This window comes from Aythya fuligula, chromosome 8, assembly GCF_009819795.1.
Source record: "Aythya fuligula isolate bAytFul2 chromosome 8, bAytFul2.pri, whole genome shotgun sequence".
Classification (NCBI taxonomy): Eukaryota; Metazoa; Chordata; class Aves; order Anseriformes; family Anatidae; genus Aythya; species Aythya fuligula.
In genome coordinates, this window is record NC_045566.1 from 4,131,098 (window position 1) to 4,155,694 (window position 24,597).

Here is a 24,597-nt window from a genome sequence, read left to right on the forward strand (position 1 = left end):
ACTCATTAAAATTCAAGAGCAACCATGTATAAATGACTAGTGGGATTTTTATTTTTATTTTTTAAACTAGCTCTCTATTTAGGGGAAAACACCACATTATCCAATTGCTCACCAGATTTTCATATAGAGAGACATTTTGTGTTGGTATCTGATAAAAAGATACTATAATTGCCTGTGCTGTGTTTGTTGCTTGACTGCTTTGAAATCTTAATTATAAGTGATACCGCTTGTGGAGAAATGCAGAATACAATTTTTAGCCCCATCCTTACACACTCAAAACATCCATTGAGTTTAACAGGAATTTAGGTAAGTCAGGAATGCAGAAATAGCTCCAATACCCTCTATGCACACTTAAATAATGTGATTGGAGAAAAAAATAATGCCAAAAAGAAATATTCAAAGAAAACAACAACAAAACACACTCAATTTTCATCTGATGTGAAATAAAGTGGAGACTCAGTGGGGTGGAAGAATGAAATTTGCTCCACAGAGCAATTGGTAGAAAAGTATTCATTTTTGGCTTAGGAGTGGAGAATTCTAGATGAAGAAAATAAGAAAAGCAGGCAAATACAGTGTCTAAGAAATAAAGACATTAAACCTCAAGAGACATCCATGAAAACTTCCATCTTAGTTTTTTATTTCTTGACAGCTGGGACACACACAGGCCTTAGGTTAGACTAAGGGCTCTTCTCCTGCTACAGCTCATCTGCTTCCGTGACGGGAGCTGACAATCACAAAAATTAATGCTGTGCTAATTGACTGATGGATTTTACTTATAATGCACCTTACTATAGTGGAGGCTGGGCAGTTCTTAAGGGAATTGTGTCTACTGAAAACAGACTTTCTACCTGTCGCCACAGGAGGTTCCTTCTCGGCCTGGACTCCAAAATCTGCTATATATTTTCTCAGGCAGCTGAAATAAATGGTTAAGAACTGTCACACTAGAGGGCTTCAATAGTACAAAGGGATGGAAAACTGGGGATATCAGCAAAAATTGAACGATACCTGACTTTGTTCAGTGATTATACGTGACTGCTGAACATAAAGATCTGTGCTTCCTCCCTTCCCTGTAAGAGGACCTTTAGCAAAGCCCCAGGACACATAGAAAGCCTGGATGGCCAATCCTTAACAACCACATTCCATCTTCACCCCTTCATTTGTCAAAGAACCTGTTTTTCACATAATTTGCCAGATGTATCATTTAAGATGTGCTCCTGTCAGCTAGACAGGTGGGCCAGAAGTTACAAAGTGTTCGCAACTGGACATTTCCTTGTGGTGGGTCATAGCCAGACCCCACTTCCCACTGTTGTAGAGCTCACTGCTCCCCTCCGCAGGCCTGTCAGCAGCCCTCCTGTAGCAGTAAGTACTTTGACACTTCAGATTGCCACAAACTGCAGGAGATGAGCCTAATGCACGCCTCACGAGCTCAGAAAGCTGAAGGACAGGCTTGGGACTGCCACACTGTCAAACCCAGGGACCCAGCTGAGAGTGGGTGCAGGCAGGGCCACACACACAGGCCTCAAAACAGCATGGGGGGGGACAAAGCCAGGGGAAGAAGGGCTGGTGAAGGTCTGAGGAGCACCTGAGGAGCCCCTGAGGAGGTCCCTGGGCCATGGCCGCCGCCCCACAGAGCCCCGGCCGCGCGGCGGCACCGCCACAAAATGGCGGCCGCGGGATCTTGAGGGGTGGGGGGAGGAGCGAGGGGCGCCACCGCCTGAGGGACCGGGAACGGGACGGGGACGGAAACGGGCGCGGGGCGGTGCTGGGCAGAGCCCGTCCCGTCCCGTCATGTCCTGTCCCGTCTCCTCTCCTCCCGTCTTCCTCCCGCCCCGGTCCGGCATCGGCGGCGTCTCCTCCTTCTCCTCCTCCGCCTGCTGGGGTGGTGAGTAGGGAGCCCGGCTGAGGAGGTGTTTCCCGCAGCGGATCCTCAGCACGTCCCCCCCTCCTCCCCGACCGCCTCAGAGTGCTACGTTCCCTCTTCCCCCCGCGCCTCCTCACGTCTGCACATGTCGCGATAGTCGCGATAGGCGGGGGGGAGCCGCTCACTGAGGGGAGCGGGGCTGGGGCCGGGAGCTGGGGCCTGCCCGACCGGGAGCCGCTGAGGGGCCGCTGCGGTTGCTGGCCGGGTGAGCTCTGTGCTGAGGAGAAAAATGTTAACGAAATGCTCAATAAGCTCAATAAATCCCGGTTTTCCTCAAGGTGTGCGAACGGCACCTGTGGCAAAGAGCCCAGGGTGCAAAGGGGATTTTTTTCCACGAGGAGCACCTGCAGTCGTTCTGGTCTCTTTGTAATTAAACAGCAAGGATACTTTTTTGCTCTCAGTAATAAAATGTGAGGTGCTGGGCTTGTTACAGTTGAAGGCAGGGTCATATGTTAGATCTACAACAAGGTGCATTGTAACTGTGGCTCTTTTTGCCTGGGCAAAGAAACAGGAGATACCTGCTCAGAAGAAATGAAGTAACATTTCAAGGTTTCCCTTGTGTGACTTCCTTAATACCTTTATTCTTTGTTTCAGATTAACCAACCAAAGAGGTTATGAATATCATCTGTGGTCTGAAGTTGCCGGGCAGGAGCTGTATTTTCTTCCGTTTGGCTTCCGTGACCAAGCAGGGGAAGTACAATAAGCTCTACGGGCCTTACACGGGACATTGCCAAATTCAAGTCAGTTCCAAACGAGATAGATGCCGAAGGCTGGATTTGAGTGGAAATAATAGAAACTGTTTTTTGACTGGAAGCCTGACTGACTATTGTAGAAACTTTCTTGGTAAAGGACAGAGGTGTCTTTTGAACGTCCCAAAAACAGCAGTATGGAAGAATGCACCTCACGGTTCAGGAAGGTTTTGCTTTCAGTCTTCTCTGTTGCAGGGGGAGAAGGTTACGTCCTTCCAAATCAGTTCTGCAGGGCTACGCCCAAGTCATTTCTCTGCTCGGAACATTCAGATCGCCAGTTTTTTTCACACATCACCATCACTTCAAGCTGCACCTGTACCTCTTTTCTGGATTATTGTTAAGCCAGCTCAGAAACTATTTGCTATCATTCTTGGCAGGTAAAATTCTATCTTGCTTACTCTCAGAGTAAGACTCTGTTGTGCAAAGACGTGCATATGTTCATCACTCTTTGTAGAGAATGATACTGTATTTGTAGTCTTTTTAATATTTTTGAAAGTTTTGCAGAACTGGGTCCTAGGCTGACAGTTTGCTCAATAAGAAATTGTTTTCCATTATCAGAGGTGTTAGATGTGTCTTCTGACCTTCTAATCCCCGCCTATACATGGTAGAGGGTAGAATGCCCCAAGACACTAAGGGTGTGCCCCCTTCTCTTCCTATGGGAGGGAAGAAAGGGAAAGGGAGAGGGTGAGTAGGAGTCAAGTAGATTATAACCTTTCTTAAGTTCTCACAAGGTGAGAATGTAATAGTAGAGCAATGGCAGATGCTAACAACCCCCTTTTTAACTATGTCTTAATCTGACAATTTTTTGTGTTTTACAGGAGCATAAGAAATTGGTGGAAGGCACTTCCTCCTAATAAACGGGAACTTTTTAAGGAAAGTGCAAGGAGAAATAAATGGAAGATACTCCTGGGTATCAGTAGCTTAGGAGTTTTGTTTGTCATGTTTTATTTTACTCACTTGGAGGAGACACCCATCACTGGGCGTGCCCGACTGTTGGTGTTTGGAAAAGAGCATTTTAGGCAGCTGTCACAGATGGAGTATGATATGGTAAGATTTTAAAGAAAAGTACTTAAGGCTATAGCTTAAAGTATAGCTTAAGTGAAGGCCACAGCTCTGTTCTCTCACACACTTCTTGACAAGCAGATTCCCTTTTACCTCTTAACAGGAATGAAAATTATGCAGTACTTTGTTGTACTTCGTGCTCGGAACCCTTCAGAGCATCCCCCTAAGTTTCCCCCTCGTCTTATCCCTATCCTTTTTAAGAGTTACCTTCCTATCAGCAAATCATTCAGGGATGTGTGATGGTTGAAGAACACATCACATGTACGTGGCAAACATTTCTGAAGATGTTATCGTAATACAGTAAATACAAAAGTCTGACAGAGGCAATAAAAGTATAATAGGTACATACCTAGATCTGTCCTGCATTCTTTGCTGGTTTGAGCATTCCGTGGCACTTGTTTAAGGTGCTTTTTTGTAAGCTGTCAATTTGTAAGGTATTACTCCCCACCATTGAGAATACACTCAATTCTCTCTCTCTTTTTTTTTTTTTTTCTTCTTTCATTTGATCAGTTTCTTCTCCTTTAATTGCTTTCTTTTAGATTGCCCGTTGTTCTGATTTCTGTGGCTTTGAGTTCTATGACTTGCTATTCTAATGTCTCGAAATGAACTTGAAACATTCAGCCATATACAAATGTCACTGTATTCCTGAATTATAGAGAATGTGAAAGAACGTAGCAGGAGTAGTACAAGGACGTATTCTGTTACATTTTTGGTATAAGTTTGTCCAACTTAGAAGGTACAAAAGAAATACAGAGATATAAAGAAATTATAAATTCAAATGGGAATTCAGAAAGATATAGAAAGCTGTGCAACATTGTGATGCCAAGCATAACTTAGGAAAATACCAGCTATATGAGGCTGTAGGAGGCAAGTTTATACTATCTTATTTTTGATCTGTAGTTAGTTTACTTCCTTTTAAGTTGATAAATCCTTACATAGTGAGCCTGAAAGCACGAACTCTACTATATTGGGTTGGGCTATATGAAAGAAAAAATGTATTAAAAAATGAGCTTTAAAGAAGTTGTTCATAGCCTCTAAATTAGTTTACCAGGTAATCATTTACTGTGCGTTTGTTCTGCGTGGCAATCGATTAATTCTTTTTTTCAGTGGATGGAGGAATTCAAAAATAAAATGCTGCCTGAGACAGATGCGCGCTATCAGGTTGTGAAGAGCGTTGTTGGACACTTATCTGAGAGCAACAAGGATGTCCCACAGGTCTCGGCGCTCGACTGGGTTATCCACGTGGTAGATGAACCAGGAGTAAATGCTTTTGTGCTTCCAGTAAGTTGAACACAAATAGAAAAATTATTAGTAATATTGAAAGAGCATTTCATTTATTTACCTTCTACTTAATTTTCACCCCATCTTGTTCACAGAATGGTCAAGTATTTGTTTTCACTGGGTTGCTAAATGCGGTTTCTGATATCCATCAGCTGTCTTTCATTCTGGGACATGAAATAGCTCATGCTGTGCTGCAACACGCAGTAAGTATTTAAGAATTTTAGACAGCTTTCTTTAAATAATTATAATTAATTATAATCACGATCTTTTCAGTCACTGCCCACCAAAATTTCACTGTGACTCTTTCTAATTAACGAAAATTTGACTTTGAAATGAGAGTATTCTGATACAGTTCATTCTTCTATTCTTATAACTTAACTTCTAAGTTATAAGTTAAATTATAAGAAATAAGTTATTACTACATGAATAATAGAACTCCATATAAGAACTGCCAGAAGTCTCCTTTAGTAGTCAGTGTTAGTACAGTGTCTGCCAGTGTTTTTTTTTTTATTTTTTATAAGTGCACGGATGGATTATGGCTCATTATTAACAGTCATTTAGAACTTGGTCTGTAGATGTCTCTCCTCCTATAGTGTAGACTTAAAGAACTGGAGGCACTCGGCAACTCAGTTTGTTACTCCTAGATTTGTTATATCTACATAAGTAGATATACTTCAATACCTTCTTCTGAAATGCATGGTGTTTTTATTTTAGTGGCACAGTTTTGGAATGCACAACTCCAGAATGCCTGGAGCTTGATTCTGCATTTAGAGATGATTGCCTTCACAAACTTATTTTTTTTTTTATGTCCTTCATGTGTTGAAATTGGTAGTACCTTTGCCATTTAAGCACTGAAGAATGGATGTAATCATTCTGTTGTGCTTTGAAGGTACAACTATGAAAAAGAGTATGGTATAGAAATAGGGTTCATACTGTTCTGGATTGAGGTGATTTGCTTGAAAGTGCTGCTTTGCATACAAAATGTCTTCTCTCTGTACATGTAGTTTAAAAATAAAATGCATCCATTACCTATCCACCAGTCGAGAAGACATAACAAGGACCTTTTAAGCATAAACATCCTGATGAAATTACAAAATAATCTGGAAACAGGTAAATATGTTTTGAAGGCAGTGAAAATCCAGAACAGTTTTACTGCAATTTGTAGGATTTTGGATGAGCAACAATGTTCACATTGTAGTTGCTTGTGGTTCAGTTAATCCAAATCAGACTTGCTAAATTTATTAGAAATGTTTTTCAGAATAAAAACAGCGTACCTTGTTTGTATGGAACCTGCCACCCACCTGGCATAGAGAGAAAAGTAAGGCATGATCTGACTTCTCAGTGCTCAGATCAATTTGTTCTGCGTCAGATAGAAGTCTGAAAAACAGAATTATTTCAATTTTATTCTTCAGGATTTTTTAGTTTCTGAAATTAAAAGAACACAATAGACAAAAAAAAAAAAAGTAGAGCAGCTTACTTTCCCCTTGTTCCATTAGTGTTTCTGTCTAACTGACGTCTGTCTTCTCTCAAGTTAATGTAAACAACAGTCTTCTAGGTCTTTATGGGTTTTTTCTTCCAACTGTTTCATGGCCTTCTTACTAAAGAACTCTATCTGCATACTGCCATCAGCTTTGAATCTTTCCAATTGGGAGACAGGCAAAATATGTTTGTTCCAGCTGTATTTAGGTAGTTGGTGTGGATTCTATACTGAAAGAACCTTGTATCCAGCTGGTTTGGGGTTTTTGTGTTGTTTTTTCCTGTTTTGTTTTGGTTCAAGCAAAGGAGCTGGTTCCTGTGGCTGCATAGAATTAAAAATTAGTGATTTTATAGTGTTTTGAAAGTATATTATGTTCTTCAAAAGCAAAAAACAGGCAGTAATGAATGAAAACTGAACCATTTTTGTTACCAGGCAGAGAAAGCCAGTCTGGTTCACTTCTTGGATTTCCTATCACTCATCTTTCTCACTATGATTTGGGCCATCTGTCCTCGTGATAGTTTGGCGGTTGTTGGCCAGTGGATTCAGAGTAAGTTGCAGGAGGTAAGGCTGACTATGGAATACTTCACACAACTTATTTGAATACATCTGTTTCTGACATTCATTGCAAACGTGTTGAAATATTTCTTATAATCCTTCTAGAGTTCATGGAAAAACATTTATAGTCTTGGGAAGATAGTACCACTGAACAGTATGTTTGGGGAAAAAAGCAGAGGAGAGATTATAAGCAAAAATAAATATATCAGTATGTTTTTGAAGGAAATATGTTTTTATAAATATACATCTGCTTTAGTTGATATATATTCTCATTTGTCATCTTGAAAAACTTTAGATCTTAAATAATGATTGGATTTAGTTGGATGGGCCCTTAGTACTTGCTTGCCAATTAAGTTAAATGATTGCCTGTTTGAAATGTATCTCACGTTTTAAAGTTTTAAAATGCCATGCTTTTATCTTGAGTAGTTGCTAAAATGTTTCTAAACAAACTAAAATATATGGAAAGAGTATCTTTAAATACATTTTTGTGGATTTCAAGATAAGGAAGTTGTGAGTCTAAATGTTCTTTTAAAGTAGAAACTCTACCATAATAAAACTTACTGAAATAATCTTTACAGACAGCGTACTTCCCATAAAGTAAAATTCAGTGGTTATTGTGGTGCTGTTTTTTCCCTGCTGTCTAGTTTACTGCCTGCTTCTGGACACTTATCCATTTTTTTCTCTTTTTTTTTTTTTTTTTTTTTTTTAAATTTTCTTTAAATCATAAAACTTGAGTCTGGAATGCAGCTCTTTGGTTTCTTTGACTTCCCTTGATGATATATCTGATATTTCACCTGGTTCTTCAGAAATTTAAATATAACCAATCTGTTTTGGTAGTTATGCTAATGGGTAGATGCGTGGATTGTGAGCATAAATTACCTCTAATGAGCTTGGATATTTCTACCAGCAGCTAAGAAACCAATACATTGCTGAATGCTAGTCAGCATTTTGAAGAGCTGAATTCAGGAAAAAGCAAAGTGTGAATCAATCCTGACACTGCTCATAATTTAGACAGCAAGATTTAGTTCCCTGTCAGCATCTTTTCTCCTAGGCTACTGCAGCTGATGTTCTGGCATTGTAGGCTGGAGTTGGGCTTTGGATTGCAAATGGAATCTGGCTTTAAGCTCCTACTACTTGGTCTACAGGAAAGATCTATCGTTTCTGAGATGCTGTATGTAATGTCTTGGTTTAAAACAGTGGTTAGACTTACCTTAAATAAAACTAAATGTATCCATATATAATGCTGAACAAATAAGTAATTAATATCATCAAAAATGTATTCCATATACAAAAGATGCTGAATAGGAATTTTTGTTTGCTACTCACCTGTGAGTGCAACGTCTGTTTGCTTCCTCCATTCCACATTTTTCTATTGTACTTACATGGAAAAAAATCTTTCTACTCATTTTGTCAGGATGCTTCATTTTCTTTTTCCATAGCCATGTTTTACTCTTTAATTTTTTAAAATCCCAGTTTGCCATTATTATCATGGCAATGTCTGGCTATGAAGTGGTTGCTTAGGCCACATTGCAGTACTCGCTTCTATTTCAGTGTTTGTTCTTCTTTTATGACCTCAGGTGCTTTACTTTTTCCTTTACTGACCATGGGTTGCTCTCTGTTGTTGACTGTAAGTAATTTCTAGTGACTCTTCATAGGCTTTATCACATGTTGGTTTCAGCCCTGCCTTTTTCTCCAGTGCTAGCGATTTCACTTGCCTTGAGTTTTCTCATAGGATCCATTCGTTGTTGTTCTTTAGTCATGTATTTCTGAACTGAAACATGTTGCCTTTGCTGTTAGAGCAGAAATTATTTTATATGGGAACATAAGCCTGGGAATGCTACGCACTCAATGAGAATTGTTGTGTGGTATCGCATCAGAGTCTGTTTAGGTTACTGCTTGTCTCTGACTTGCTAGTAGCTGATGCACAGAGGAAAAGTAAAGCAAACAGCAGCAGATAGAGAGTGATGTTTTCCTTTGCATCCTTGCTTCTGTAGCATAGGCTGGTCCTGAACTAGGGATTGCATTAACAATACAAATAGTTGTATTTATTTTTCAGAATACAACCACATTTTGGGTACAGTTTTGGGATAGAGGTAGATTAGGATAGAGGTAGTATTACCCTGCTGCTTAACTGTAAGCACAAAGCTATGGAAGAGGTAGGAGTTTCAAAGCTGATCTTGTGGCCATCTTCTTGCTGTCCCAAATCTCTGTCGAGATGGTCTATTAAAATTACACATGCATTCACACCAGCAGTTTCCTAGCTCTTAAATTTACCTTCTTACTTGAAAGTGCTGTAAAGCTTCCAGAAAGTGGCTGTAATTGAATAAGTATAAAACAACCTGCTTGTGTAAACATCTGTTTCAGTTAATGCTTTGTGTTGTCCTCTCACCCATTACCAGTTTCTATTCCTCATTGGAAAGTGATTAATAATTAAAACAGCAACAACAACTAGATCCAACTAACTGAGAAATGGTGCCTCAGGAATATGTGACAGACCAGCTGGGGGTGTCTTTGCCTCCAGTAGACTTGGAGCACTTTTCGGGGCAATTAAAAACTCATATTGCGCTTCAAACAATGACTTTATCTTCAGAGGATTTTAGAAATACGTTTGTAATTGCAATGTGCAAGATCTGTACAGAAGTGAAGAGCTTCACTGCTTACTTTTCAGTTGTTGTTCTTTCAATGCTTACTGTCTTCAGTGCTTACTTTTTTGATATTTTATGTCCATGTATTTGGCTTGGATAAAACTGCAGAGGGCAAGCTCTGATTGGTTCTAAGTTTATTTTTCACCTAGTAAATAATAATAATAAAAAAAAAGCACATTCACTACTTTAGAAAGAAACAAAAAGTTACTGATACCTTTATGTACTCAAAGTGTTGGACCGTTTCTTTGGTGCTCTTCATTTCTAACTGTTTTTTACTTCTTATTGTCCGGAACACATAAAGAAGATCTGCTTCTTTGACCAAATAAAGAGCTGATGAAACCTTTTTCTTCTTCACTAACCTTGCACACCCCCATTCTTCTGTTTGTATTTCCTAATCTATGCTGAGATCAGGATGCTTTGACACGTTGCTTATCTCGGCAGGAGCAGGCTGTTCTAACAAGTCCTGATTTGCCTTTACTCTAACCTGATATAGTAGGGCAAGGCTGCCCAACTGTACGTGAATTATATGTGCCAGAACATCCTGGGTTGTATGAATAAATAACAGTTCGACAAAGCTACCGCTGTCTCTTAATGCCTGTTAATAAATTGTCAGAACATAGACAAAAGGGAGAGTATTTGGTCATATTTATGTCTTCCAGTCTGATTTCTCAAGGGCAATCTGCACCTTGTGGTGAGGGATAATAATCATGGCAAATAAGGGATTTTTTTTCCATTAAAATGTTTATGGTGGCATTCCGTACTGTGGGCTGCTTACCATACAAAGTAGATTGTGCTGTTTTTTTTTTTTTTTTTTTTTTACATACTGTTGCTACAGCTAAAATCTTAATGCTAATAGAATCAAAATGAGAAAATTCCATTTTGTTCATAACCAGCTTGTTTCTTCTGACTCTGAATCTTCCGTACAACCCTGACCAGTAATATATTTCTGCTTATAATGTTTTAAATCAATTAATTTAAAGTTGATGTTGACCCTTTGGCCACTGCAAAACGTGATGATGCTGGCTGATTAGAGGGGCCATGAAAATATGTATAATTTGAATGAATTTCAACTGAATACGGGATCCATGAATTATATATAATGTAATTACAGATTATATTAAGACAAATTAATACTGATTGCGTGCAATGTAAACATGATATATAAACGCCATTTGTTCTGAGGAGGCTAGAAAAATGCTTTATTTAAAGCATGGAGTAGAGCTCTGTGCTTTTTTTGCAGTTTATGTTTGATAGACCGTACAGCAGAACGTTGGAGGCTGAAGCTGACAAAGTGGGACTTCAGTTTGCAGCAAAGGTAACTACAGCTGGTTTGTTTTATTAGCAACCTGTCAGACACTTCTCACTTTCCATTGTAACCAGAGGGAGTTTCATGCTTCATGCAGAAGTAAATTGTGGTTGCTTTTTTCCTTTTTTAAGAAATGCAGATTAATGAAGTAGTGGGTAAAAAAAACAAACAAACAAAAAACTGTTTATGAGGAAATCCAAAGTCCTTCTAGGTAAATTCTATGTAACAAATTGGAATTTGTAAAATTGTGTGTTCTCAATGACAGAGTATACTTCTTATATAATTTATTATTACTAGAATAAAAAGCTATGTCTTTACAAAGAGAAGGAAGACAAATAGTGATCTTTCATATGTAGAATGTATTAAATTGTATCTTGAGATATAAATTGTACTATGAATTTCTATCTTTCACTTAGCTTCCACTATTGCAAGAATTTTTGAGGAATGTTTTACTATGTTTTCATGCATTTGAAATAATCTTATATATAGCGTTCATTTTCATAACAATACAGTAAAAATTAAGAACTCTGATTTTATGATTGTATGTTATGTGATTTCTCATAATTATGAAGTGTATCAACACTTCTGGTATTTAAAATTTATTTTAAGTATAGTTGTGAAAGTAAGCTATCTTTGCTAAAGTAAGACAAAAATTTGGTGAGAAACTACTCAAAGCTTTTTCCATAATTCATTTTAGAGTCACCTTTTTTTTTTTTTTTTTTTTTGTTCCTGCGAGTTTTCATTCTAAATTCATCAAAATTAAATAGCAATCAGTTCTAGCTAGGTGCAATAGAAATAAATAATTCTTAAGTGTTAGATATGTATGAGAGCAGCACCATCTAGCGTTAATATTTCATAAGGAGAATTTCCGTTTTCTTATTACCTATTAATATTTCTTCAATGCAGACTTTTTAAAATGAACTTTAGTTCTGGGACTGAAACTGCATTTATAGTTTAAAGTCATCTAGAGGACTAATGCAATCCATGGAAAAACATAATTGCTGTGTGGGTAACTCAGTGCTTTGTAATAGCAATGAAGTTGTAGGGGCGTATCAGAGAGAAACAAGCAAAGTGCCTTCTCAGCATTTCTCTGCTTGTGCAGATATAATTTTGTAATAATAACTTCAAGAAATAAAATTTGAAGGACAAAGCACCACTAATACAGTTCTGGGGAGGGGAGTCTTCCCTTATGAGCGCTCATCTTTTTCTCTTAAAGAAATGAAAACCAATGTAAGAAATCTTGTTCTTTTTTCCTTCTACTTAAAGTATAAAGGAGATTGTGGGTGATACACAAGTGCCATTCTTAATGTTCCACAGCTTTCTATAGTTAAATTGGTACTTCTACAGAGAGAGAGAGGAGAGTCATAGTTCTCTGCAATAATTACTTTTACCTGTTGTGGATTACACAAAAAAAAATCACCCTTTTAAAAGGCAGTGTAATCACATGCAGAGAAGCCTTTGCAGCTTGTTTTCAGATATGTTTGTGTGAATTATTATCACTTCTTATTTTTGACTCTTACCTTTAAATTTACTTAAATCTGTGGAGATGATTAACTTGTCCTTATGCTATATTGTGTCTAGCAAATATAACATGGAACAAACAGCTGAGTGTTTTTTTTTTTTTTTTTAAAGAACAAGCACATGGCAGAAATTGTGAATCCTATTATTCCTTCTCCTGAATTACCTAATTCAGGTGTAGTTTTTTTGTTAAAGATCAGGATCAGTGGAATTAGAATGTGTATCATATTACCTTAAAAGCAGTGGTGAATACAATTCTTTTCTGCTTTCAGGCTTGTGTGGATGTAAGAGCAAGCAGTGTATTTTGGCAGCAAATGGAATTAGCAGAAGCCATTCAAGGGCAGCCCAAGTTACCAGAGTGGCTCTCCACGCACCCTTCACATGAGAACAGAGCTGAGCACTTGGACCGCCTTATTCCAGAGGTGAGCAGTTGAAGGAATTGTAGCTTTTTCTCTGAGGAAGGTTGCCTGAATTAGTTTGGCATTAATCCATGAGCAGCTGTTGTTGCATCACGCTTACCTTTCCCTTTACCCATACAGAAATTTTCTGTCATAAGACTCTCAGCCTTCCTGATAATTCTATTAAAAAGGAAACATTAGGCTAGCACAGGTAAAATGCAGTTAATTCCAGTGGCTTGTTTCCTGTTTTCCAATCAGATTGTAATACTTCTGCTTTTTAAAGGCATTTCAAGTATAGATGTGAATGAATGAGACCTGTGTCACTATCTTGTCCCTTTTATGCCGTTCTGGAAGCCAGATTTTAAGTTGCATCCTTAAACTGTCTCTAAACTGTCTTCCCTTTCATTGCTTTAGTAACTAGCCCAAGACTGTCAACTAGAGAATGCTCCCTACTATCCTGTCTCTCCCACTGCTGTGGAATTGAACACACCTTGTGTAACGATGCCTCAGAATAATGTCAGATCCCCAGTAGATTTCTGAATAGCCCTAGTTACGATAGCTCTCTGTAGATTTTGCAGCCTGCTTTTTTTCTTCAAATCTCTCTATTTGTTCCATCACATTAGGGAGAACATTTTACCCCACTCTAAGGAAATTGAGATAATTCATGTGATTGCCCATCTATCTGCAGTCTGTTCTGTTATTTCTTTTGGATTGCCCCTCAGAAGAATGCCATATAGATAGCTACCTGGGGATTCTTTTAATTGGGTGTATTATTTACTGGTGGATTAAGCAAAAATTTCTGCTGTTAGCCAAGTGCTAGTTCTCTTATTTGAGAACCGTTCCAAGTTTAGTAGTCTTAGTTTACTGTTTCTTTAAGCAGATTTTTTTTTCTTTACTACATTAAAATAACGTGTTTTTTTTGCCTACTTGTTTATTAGATTTCTTTTTAAGTTGCTGTTTATTAGAGTACTTCACAACAGCATAGTTTTGCAAGCAAGGTAAAGCAAATTTCCTTTCTTATAACAAACTGGCAATTTCTTCTTCCTGTTTTTTTTTTCTCCGTTACATTCCCAGTCACTTACCATCTTTCTCAGTTCTAAGCTGCAAAGACAGTTGAAGATTTATTGGCAGAGAGAGTGCTAAAATGTTGAGGTGTTTACTGATTTTAAAGGAGGAAAAGAGGAGGATTTTCATGAATCCTTTGAGAATGAATGCAGTAAATATTCTAAGTGAGAGCATAAATCAAAACAGAGATAAGGGGTAGGAGGTTGGAGAATGGCTAGACTGAATATTTTAAATTAATACACACAAATTCTGTACTTTGCAAAAACAGGCTGTGAGGATATTCTGATGAGTAATATTTTCAGAGCAGCTGAATAGAAAATGATACACATTTCTGGAGCCTTTGTTTTAGATAGATCGAACAAAGTTTTCAGAATCCTTTCTTTTTGATACAATTATTGACTGGCTTATAACATAGAAATAAATACCTTCTTGGTTTTTACTCCAAGATTGAGCAAATAAGTTAAATAAATTAGCAACTGTATAGTCGTAGCAGACATAGTATTATTTTTGTCTTATCTCTTGCGGTTTAGCAGGTGGAGTAACCTTTAATCTTTTTATCACTGCTCTCGCTTACAAGAGCTGTGGAGGCTAGGAAACTTTCTTCCAAAGTATGATAGAGACTGAGATGTTTTCATTTGTCTTTTACCTTGCAAATGTTTTGGAGTAGGTTTGGAAAGCAGGGGCTGAAGGCTTCTTTTTAAAAAAGATTGACAGATAAGTGAGGCTGAAACTGGAAAAAAAGGAATAAAAATTAAAGAAGTTATGTAGAAGTGTTGTTGGAGGCTTCTTGTCTGAAGTGTTTACTCTCCTTTGACTGAGAGTTGCCTCCTTGAATCTGAATTTCAGGCGTTTGAAGGGAATCCCAGGGCTTTGCTGTTCAATGTCAGCAACTTTTTATGTCACCACTCACATACTTAAAGCATTTTAGAACCGTATGTTTACCATATATTAATGGCCATTAGATGTTAAGAGCCCAAGAGAAGCTAGATAGCTAAAAGAGCCTTTTTATCTCTCTATGAAGAAACTACTACTTAGATTCAGCATCAGATCCATCATAAGGAACAAAGGCTGGAATCCTAAAGAAAAAAAATCTGCTGGCTTTTGCATTTGTACTTGGTTTTGGAATTGCCCTTTCTCTAAATAGACCAGTTTGTATTAAAGATACAGATATAAATGTGTTGTTTCATATACTGGTGGTTTTGAAGCTGTGATGTTTTTCAGGACAAGATAATACCTATTATTAGTTCAGCTAGCATAGCTAGGAAAAATGTGACAAGTTTTTGGTCTTCTCAGGATGTGAAGATGTTTCTTCACAGACTTCTGATCAAGCTCACAATAAACTCTGATGATATAAAATGAAAAATTTTTGTTCAGGTAATGAAATAGCTTGTCTCAATGAGGCAACTTAACAGTCTCAGGAAATGTAAATTAAAGCAGCAATATCACAAGGATTCTCTTTTCGCATAATTAAAAGACAGGGAGCAATCAAATGAGTTTTAAAGATCTTGCATCTGCATTTCTGAACAAGTTGCAAGCTACAGCTAAACTGAGGAATTAATAAATAGAGAACTATAAACAGTTGCAAAGTAGCGCACTCCTGGAAAGGAAATAGAGAAAATGAAAAAGATTTGTCATGTTTTTAAAGGATTTCCCCCTCTGCCTGGAACAATTTGGATTGTACATGAGGAGAACAGAATATGCCAGCCAAATGATAACCCTGTTAAATGGGAGACTGTAATTTCCTAGAAATCCTACATGGAAGGTGCTGAAATACTCAAAGGCCCTACACATTTTGTTTTTTTCAGAAAAAGAAATCTTAAAATGATTTTGTAGTACAGTAGCTTATCATTGTTGTGGAGAGGAAAACCATGGAATTATAGAGCCAGAGAGCAGCTGAAGGATCTGCTGGTTCATCTCTGAACCTTTTCGTTTAATGTTCTCTGACTCACTACAGCTTGTCTACCTTTTTCCTTGTAAGTTTTCCAAACTGAACACTGTACATCAGCTTGAAGCCTCAGCAAGACTGAATAAAGCAGAAGGTTATCTACTGAGCCTTTGCCTGTGACACGAAAATTCATCTTGACATGACATTTGCTTTTTTGGCATCATGTTGTTCACTCAGATCCCATTTTTGATTTACTCTAACACCTGTTTCCAACACTTCCTTGTGGAAATACCATACTGAAATCATTTCCAGAGTCAGTTACTAAGTTGGGACATGTAATTTCTATTGCATCTCTTTTGCCTGCTAGGCTAATTAACTGTCAAAAAAAAATATATTAAAAAAAGTAAATCAATGTATTTTGGCAAGATTTATACTTGTCAAGTCCATGTTGGCTGTTTTTCGTTTTTTGTATTGCTTGGGTAGTTATTTGCTTTATTCCTCTTTCAGGTGTCTATTGGGGTATTGAAGATACGTTTATTTTGCTTCCTTTTTTTTTTTTTTTTTTTTTCTCTTGCTTTTCAAAAAGGGGATGATATATTTGCCCTTTGCTAATGATGTGAAGATTACCTGAAATAGTTCTAGTACTAGAGCATATTAGTATAAGTCCTATCAGTGTAAGTATTTGTAGGAAAATAACAAAAAAATACTGACCTATGTTTCTATCTTCTCCATAAATTTAAATATTTTGTCACAATTTTCCTTTTCTGTGCCCACAGAATCACTGAAAGATGTGAAGTGTTAGCGTTATATATCAGTTGCTTTTCTTTCTCTATCAAGTAACAAATCCATCCACTCCTAATCATCTTTGTACTGCTACTTCATTTGCAGAACCCGTTGTTGCCTTCTATGCCTGCTAATTGTAATTCAGTTTGCAGCTCAGCTTTCCTGATTTATTTATTTATTTTGCTGCATGCTTGTGCTATTCTGTAGTTTTTGTCAGAGTTGCAAGGCCAGACCAGAATTCAGCTCTGCTGAGGTAATTACAGTTTATACAAAGAGAATTTTAACCCTTGGCCTTGTTTGTGGACTTAAGAGGGTGACTTTTATCCTGAGAGGTAGGATTGGCTCCAAAAGATTATAAGGGGTTGAGATGCAGTTAGCCTGCTTACCTGTGACAGTGGTGAAAGATGAGCACTGAGAGAGAAAAAATACTTTTTTTTCTCCTTCATTTGTCTTGCTGTTAGCTTTTATTTGAAAGCATCAGGGTGAGACAGGCCTCCCTAGTTCTTACGCCTTCCTCCCTCTCAGTACGTTGCAGGAGATGACTGCAATTATATTGATAAGAAAAACAGCTTCACCTTTGCTACTTACAAGCAGTAATTTTGATATTTTATTTGATGTCTTCTGAGCCAGTAAGCATTTAGGTGGTCTGTATTCTGAACAGCAATATTTCTTAAAGTTAATCTGAAAAGAATAGCATTATGGTGCTCTTAATTTCCAGGTGCCTGTGTGTACTCACTCCAGCTAGTTAACCTTGTCTCGGTTCTGTCCATTGTCTTTATTTAGAACATTCTTCAGTGTACAGATGATGAAACATTTTCTTATTGAAATTGATATGCATTTGCTTCATTAAGAATGCTTTTACTTGTCCTTTTACCCAAACTGACAGAAATCAATTTACTTGAGCAATATTAAATTATCAGATTTGAAGTTGCTGGTGGTTTTGAAAGTACAGTGTGGCTGAGCATGGTTGGCTGTTTTATCTCTCAGGAAAAATATAGTGTAAGCTCTTCAGCCAGTTATTGGCACAGTAATGATGCTACAGCATTGGTAGCACAAAAGAGAAGTGCAGTAGTCAACAGAGACAGGGAAAGAACACCTGAATAAGGTTGAATATTTCACAGCTGGCACAAACATACGTATATGCAAAGCCTACCTCTATTAAGAATGTTTAGTCTTAGATGTATTTAACAGTGAGACTATACATCAACACAGCTTTGCATTCTCATAACTGCAGTCTCTTTAATGGCATGTGGGTTGATGGTGTTGAATAGATGCTTCCTTCTCTCTTCAACAGCTTTATGTGTAGCAAGAAAACAAAGACACCCACAGGGTGAAAGTGTTAACTCTGAAGTATTGTTTTGGACCTTTGCTGTTGTGACTTCAGTACTTTAGATAAGTGAAACCATGGAAATAAGCCAGGCGCCATATAGCAAGCCCCCCCGTGAGATTTAAAATTGCTAAATTAGTTTAAAAGAGGATTATGTTGCCCTTTCCAGGATACAGTCTAAATCTTTATATTTCCATTGCCTTGAATAATGCTGTCTGACGCTAATGCAGTCTTGCAGCAGTTTGTTCCGTAAGAGAACAAGAGAAAACTCTTGGTTTGTCAAAAACATCACTTTGGAATTTAATTGGTCACTGAGGCAGAAGAGTGTTCAGTGGTATGGTTATACTTGATGATTACATGGACTATCACCTTGTAGAAAAACAAATACTGAGAGCTTTATTCATGTTCTTTAAAAGTTTGACAAGAGGAATATTTGCATGCCTAATCCAGACTTGCATATGCAGTAACTTAAATGTTGCACTTAAACAAGAAACAGCTGGGGAAACTCTTCCTACATTCCTAGAATGCATTTTTTCTTTTTCCAAAACCAGTTGTTGCCTTTAAATTCTCTTTGTTTATAGCCATTTACATGAAACTCTTATTAGTTCGCTGTACTAAAGTTTGGGAGAAATATTTTGGTACCTCCTCATACAAAGAAATTATTTAAGAAGCTCAGCTTTTCTATTTTACAATCTCCTGTAGTAAGCTGTTCCCAGTGTCTCCTGTGAAAGAGTACCAAATTGTTTCAGAATGATGGGTAAATACTTATACACAGGTGTACTGGAATATTTGATTTGGTATTTCAACCAAATCAAGTGCATATAAAGCAGACTAAAATTTCCCACTCTGTTTTTCAGTGCATCTGTGGAACTGCTGTAAAAACCTCTTACTTTCTTCCTCCTCTGTAATCCATGCAGAATGAATCAACGGACACACTTTCTCATAGCTGTCCCTAGAACTGGCAGGAGGCATCTGGCCACAACTCAGGACAGATGTGGTCATTACTTTTCTAGAATATATCATTATAAAGAAAATGGAATGAACTCTACACGTGAACTTCTTTTCCCATGAAAATATTAAAAATAAAGCTGGATGTTACTCTGTCACTAGATTGAGGCTAAGATACAGTGAACCTTGCATAAAAGTGGCTATCACTGTGGCCATTGATGAGTGCTAAATATCAAGCTAATTTTTGACTTGTTATTTTATTTGAAAATCTTGAAAAAATAGCACTCATTGGAAATGTAGAACCCTTTAAAATTCTACATCAAATTTTCTGTGTAATAGATAGAAGCTTGCTTTACTTGGTAAGGCTGTATGAGTGTTCTAGGAGAATCCATGGATACTGGTAGGCCTGTGTAAAACCAGTTGGAAAGTACTGCGTCAAACTGGTTTGTGTGCTACCCATTGCCATCTTTAACATAAACTGCCTGTTTGAATGGACTAGGTAAAGTACGTTTGGCTTCATTAAAATGAACACAAGTTAAGCATCCTTTAGAACAGCTGACTTTATCCTGTTTTATACCAATGCTCCACAATGCCTTTGAGAAGATTCATCCAGTGTCATTACCTCCAAGGCAGAATGATCCATTGGCCAGAACACAAAGCTGGAGGAAATGTGTCTGTACTAATGGATTTTGCTTCTCTATGAAATCCTTTGACTCCTTTGTGCCTCTGCTTTCTAATCTGTAAAATGGAAGCTCTGACACTTCTGTTATTTTGTAAGCAGGATTAATTAAAGTTTGTCTCCTAGTGCCAATCTATTAATCCAGATAGATTCTTGCATTCTAAAGACATCTGTTTTCTGAGAACACTTGGAAGCTGTGTATTCAAATGTTTCTTGAAGATGAGATCACTTGTGTAACTGGACCTTAACTATACCGATAAACCATCTGGATTTCTCTGCCAAACAGTTAAATGTCTGTTACATTACTGAAGATTTTTCCCTCCTTTTTTTTCCCAGCCAGATGCCTGTATATATAATTACTTCAATAATGAAACATAGCTGATGAAGTATGCAGTCATTTTAATTTACATATGAATGTAAATTAGAAGGTAAAAGTTACTGATGTGCACAAATAGCACATGAAATAGTTTGAGAACTTCATACTTATTTAAGAGGTACCTTTTAGATTATCCATTCTTTGGGAGACTGCCTGCAAGATAACATTTTTCATTCTTCATTTTCTTTCCATTGTTTTACCATATTAAAAGATGTGTTTCTTCTCAGGAAATCTTGGTTTCTGTTGAAAAGATTTTCAGTAACAATCCTGACTCAATTTTATACTCATTAAGCTTTATATGCAAATGCAGACCTTACTGGAAAGCCAAATCACTGTCTGAAACCTTTTTTTAATCTTGTTTAAATGAGCTTGATTTGTTTTCCTATGTATTCACAGGCTCTTAAAATAAGAGAGCGCTGCAATTGTCCATCTCTTTCTGGACCTGATCCTCGCCTTATTTTCAAACTTAACATGCAACATCTCCTGGAATCGTCTAAAGTTCAAGAAACTCAAAATTCTACAGAGCAAGCTCTCTCAAAACCAAAACTGGATTTTCCTCACACTCAAAAAGTGGAAGACATGCCAGTAACTTTTGCAGTCAAACCTACAAACCAATGACGATAATTATTCCATTTTATGAAACTCGCGGTCTCTGAGGGTCTGTCTTTTAGGGCACATTTGTCTTTGAACCATAAAGAAGATCTAGCCGCCTATATTCTGTGTTTCTTTTATGTGATCTCTCACTCAAAGCAATAAGGAATTGTGCCCACACAAGAAGATCATCATGTTGGAGCGGAAAGTTTCTTATTCATCAAGGGTTACTAAAATAAATGACTTCTCAGGGGAAAGATAATCTCGTACAATCCAGTCACACAGTGTAATTTTCAGCTTTATCAGGCTCACCTTGATCAGAGGACAGATGAGCCAGAAGCGTCCCTAAAGCAGAGGAAAAAGTACAATTTTCATCACTTAACTTGTCTGGTTTATCTTGCTGTAATTTGGGTTAGATCTGTTCAGCTTCATTTGAGAAATAATGATGAGAGCTTACCGCCTGTTCCACATATAGAATGTTTAAAAATATTAAGCTGAGATGCAGTAATAGCCCATGGGCTAGATACACCCCCACTTAATTAGGTGGATTTACTGCTGGGATTTTTCTCCTTTCTAAGGCATTTGAGGGTATGGATTAATTCAACATTTTTCTTCAAAGCAACCTGAAAGGGTTGCACAAAGTTCAATTAAAAAAAAAATAAGTTAAATTATTTTCAAGGAAGGCTTTCTTCTAAAAAACATTTTATAAGAACCACAATTTTTAGCCCTAGAATGCTTTACAAGGATAAGTGCGTTTTAAATTATGAGGGTGCCTTATCAGAGGCCAGTATTACTTTAGAGATACTTGATCTGGATAGATCAGTCTGGATAGAAGTGATTGCTGATGTGGAAGTATATTGGGTGGTAGACAAATACAATTTCTTGACTGCACAGCTTTAGCAGTTGTACCTTATCCAAGAGGGCGACTACTCTGCAGGAAACCACCATCTAATGCTGTGCGTGTAAGAAAAAAAAAAAAAAAAAGCACAAAACAAAACTCACAACCGAAAAACAACTACCCAAGAAGAAAACCCTGCAGCCTTTCCTGAAGCCACACCTTTCTTGCTGTGGAGACCAAGACGCACAAGATAGGTAAAGCTCTGCCTTCTGTGATGGAGTACCTCATATAGCCAGCATGTTAATTTTTATTTGCAACTGTCTGAGTTATCGTTGCTTTGCACCTGATGAAACTACTGAATGTTATCTTACAGAAAGACATAGAAAGAGGCAGAAAGATTGAAAACAAAAAAGGGAAATCCGTTTCTTTTCTCTGTTCAGATGTATCTGCTGTTCTGCTGTTGTTTCTCCTTTTGTATTGAAACAAAATTTTGTTTCACATGTGGTGGGGTTTTACGTGGAGGGGACATTCAAAACATTTTACAGTGTGTTGTATTTTGAAACATTCTTTTTTATTCGTGGTGGAGGACAGATTATCATATTTATTCAATTTAATCAGAATGCAAGTTTTTCAAGAAGGAAAAAACAACCTATTCATCGCTGTCTGTGAACGTAGTTGGATAAAAAGGTTGTGAAACAAGTAATTTCTTTACTGACTTCAGCCAATGAATTGGGGGTCCTTAGAGAAATGCCAGCAACTACCTAACTTACTTCTGTTCAGAGGTAAGTCGATGTGTCTGTAACGTTGAACACTGATGATTCTAGGCCTGATTATATAGGTCTAGATTGACAGCATATTGCTTACAAGCTGTTTTTAAATCTTTGCCCAGTCCTACTGGCAAGATGCAGAAGGTCCAGCCTGGCCATTATTCATCCATCCATTTTTATTCTTAGTGACAGGAGTTTTTGTACCAGACATTCAGTGATGTGTTAAAGCACTTGGACATTGTCACCTGAAGGTAAACAGCAAAATACACCACTTAGATTTCCCTGTGGACCTTATAGTTTATCCAGCAACACCACGACCCCAGTGCTGCTGCCTCTTTCTCGCTCCAGTGTCAAAGCTTGTTTCATTACCCAGGGCTCCTGCATGACATGCGACTTGATGTTTGTGTCTGTTAGGACTAAGGAGAACAGAGAAGAGTTTTTATAGCATTCAGGATGAAGTGTGACAGTACACAAGTTTCTTATTTCTACTGCCTGTTCTAAGTGGATTAAGTATTGCACTGGAATGTCAGAGATGCAATTGTAAAGCTCACCAAGGGAGATTTTTTTTCTTTAATTTGTATGTAAATAGTCTGTAGCCATGATGGTGGTGATGAGAAAGGCAAGGTTTTGAGGGAGAAGTATTGGCTTATATTAGACCGACAAAGGGCTGTTGTGCTTTTCCCAACAATACTGATGTAATGAAAGGTATCTTCTGTCTAGCTGAACATACACAGGTGCACACACAACACAGAATTAGCCCTCTACATTAAAGCACTAGAGTTTTTACTGTTCAAAATGGGATGCTGAAAATTTCATTTCTTACTTTACATATTGAATTATTCCTAACATTTTTCTCAAGTGCTTTAGGAGGGGTTTCTTCTTTCTTCTTCTTTTGACTGCCCAGTACAAGAACGCCTTGTGCTCATCTGCATCTCAGTAGGTACATTTTTCTTAAACTCTTACTTAACTATACATTGCATCTGCATATATTATTTATTTTCTTTTTTCTTGCTTGAACAGATAAAAATTAACAAGTACAAATGGTGCTTTCCACTGGTTTGAGAAGCCATGGTGAAAATTGCACTTTTAAAATTGGAGAGCATATAATGATTTTAAATTATAATGAAAGTAATTTAAAAATATATACCTTAGTAAAATAATGGTGATTGCAAGCACTGGATGATCCGTAGAAGCTTTGCATCGCAGTTGGGTGACTTAGTATGGTACAGGAAAAATAGATCTAGAAGTGTGTTTGAAGGAATTCAGTACTTGAAAGACGCCTACCATACAAGAGGGAGATTAGTGGCTAAAGTGACAAAAGGGTAGATGGATCACTAAAAATGCGTCTGCATTTCTACTGCCAGTACTGCATGCTCTACTTCACTAGCTTGCCCTACAAAGTTTAAGTATATAGTACAAATTGTGCTAAAGATCTTAATGCATTTACTGTTGTTGGAGCATTGAGAGAGATGACAAGCAAGGGAATGTGCAGACAAGGCAGTCCTGGAATGGCTCCTTACAACTTTTGGGTTGTCATATTTGCCTTTTTAAGAAAAAAATAAAATTATTTGAAATACACAAGTGCCAGGAAAGAAAAGTAAACATCTGTTAGATGCTCTTTGTTCTTGAATTCTGTTTGTAGTCGTTGAAAGACAACAACCTTGCAAGTTTTACACTTTTATCATATATCATGCAGGCTGCCACAGTTTATTTTCAGCATTGTGGTGGTATCAGTACTTCTGATTGAGGAAGTATTTCCAGTGTAATAGTCTATTATTAGCTACTGTGAAAGTGGGCTATAATTCTTCCCCCCCATCTTTTTCTTGTGCTGCCTGTGCCTCTGCTAGAAGCAGCATGGGCTGCTGCGATCAGAACCAGGATAAGCAGAGGGGACTCTTAGGTCAAATAAAAGAGAAGGAGCTGAACGCTCTGCCCGCAAACTGCCCCAGCTTTATTGCTGGGGGTGGCAATTGTTGGCCAAGAAAAGAGAACTGACGGAGTGTCTGGTGTCCCTCCTTGCTGCCTCCTTGTTTTGCACCCACCAACTACGTTACTTGATCTCACGGAGCCCAAGGCCCCATGCCACATGCAGGCCAAGCATAATGGTTCTGGCTACCTCATCCTGGCTGTGCGAGTAAAGGCTGCTCTTCTTGGTGCAGGTTCTTACCCTGATTTATGAACGGATGCAGAGAATTGTTATCTCCAGCACATAAATTCATTATAACTATTAAACTAGGCTGAAATTGAACCTGTTGACCTGGAAGTGAATGGCTCCATAACATTTCATTAATCCTTTGAGATGTTTAATTCCTGCTAATTTGATATTTCAGATATGATCTTCTCTACAGATATAATGGCTTAATTAGTATACATTACAAGATGTCTCTTCACAGTACAGCGTGTACAGTATTTATTCACTAGAAAAG

The 24,597-nt window shown here is 37.7% G+C and overlaps 1 protein-coding gene across 1 annotated transcript; it reads left to right on the forward strand.

Moving 5' to 3' along the window:
- The first annotated feature begins 1,770 nt into the window (after window positions 1–1,770).
- OMA1 (OMA1 zinc metallopeptidase) lies at window positions 1,771–21,531 on the forward strand. The gene is made up of 9 exons (XM_032192574.1): window positions 1,771–1,882; window positions 2,516–3,047; window positions 3,489–3,717; window positions 4,840–5,013; window positions 5,109–5,216; window positions 6,923–7,051; window positions 10,931–11,005; window positions 12,787–12,936; window positions 20,372–21,531. Exons 2-9 carry the CDS (start codon window positions 2,536–2,538, stop codon window positions 20,591–20,593), a joined length of 1,599 nt encoding a protein of 532 aa, XP_032048465.1. The 5' UTR covers window positions 1,771–1,882; window positions 2,516–2,535; the 3' UTR covers window positions 20,594–21,531.
- Window positions 21,532–24,597: the final 3,066 nt, after the last annotated feature.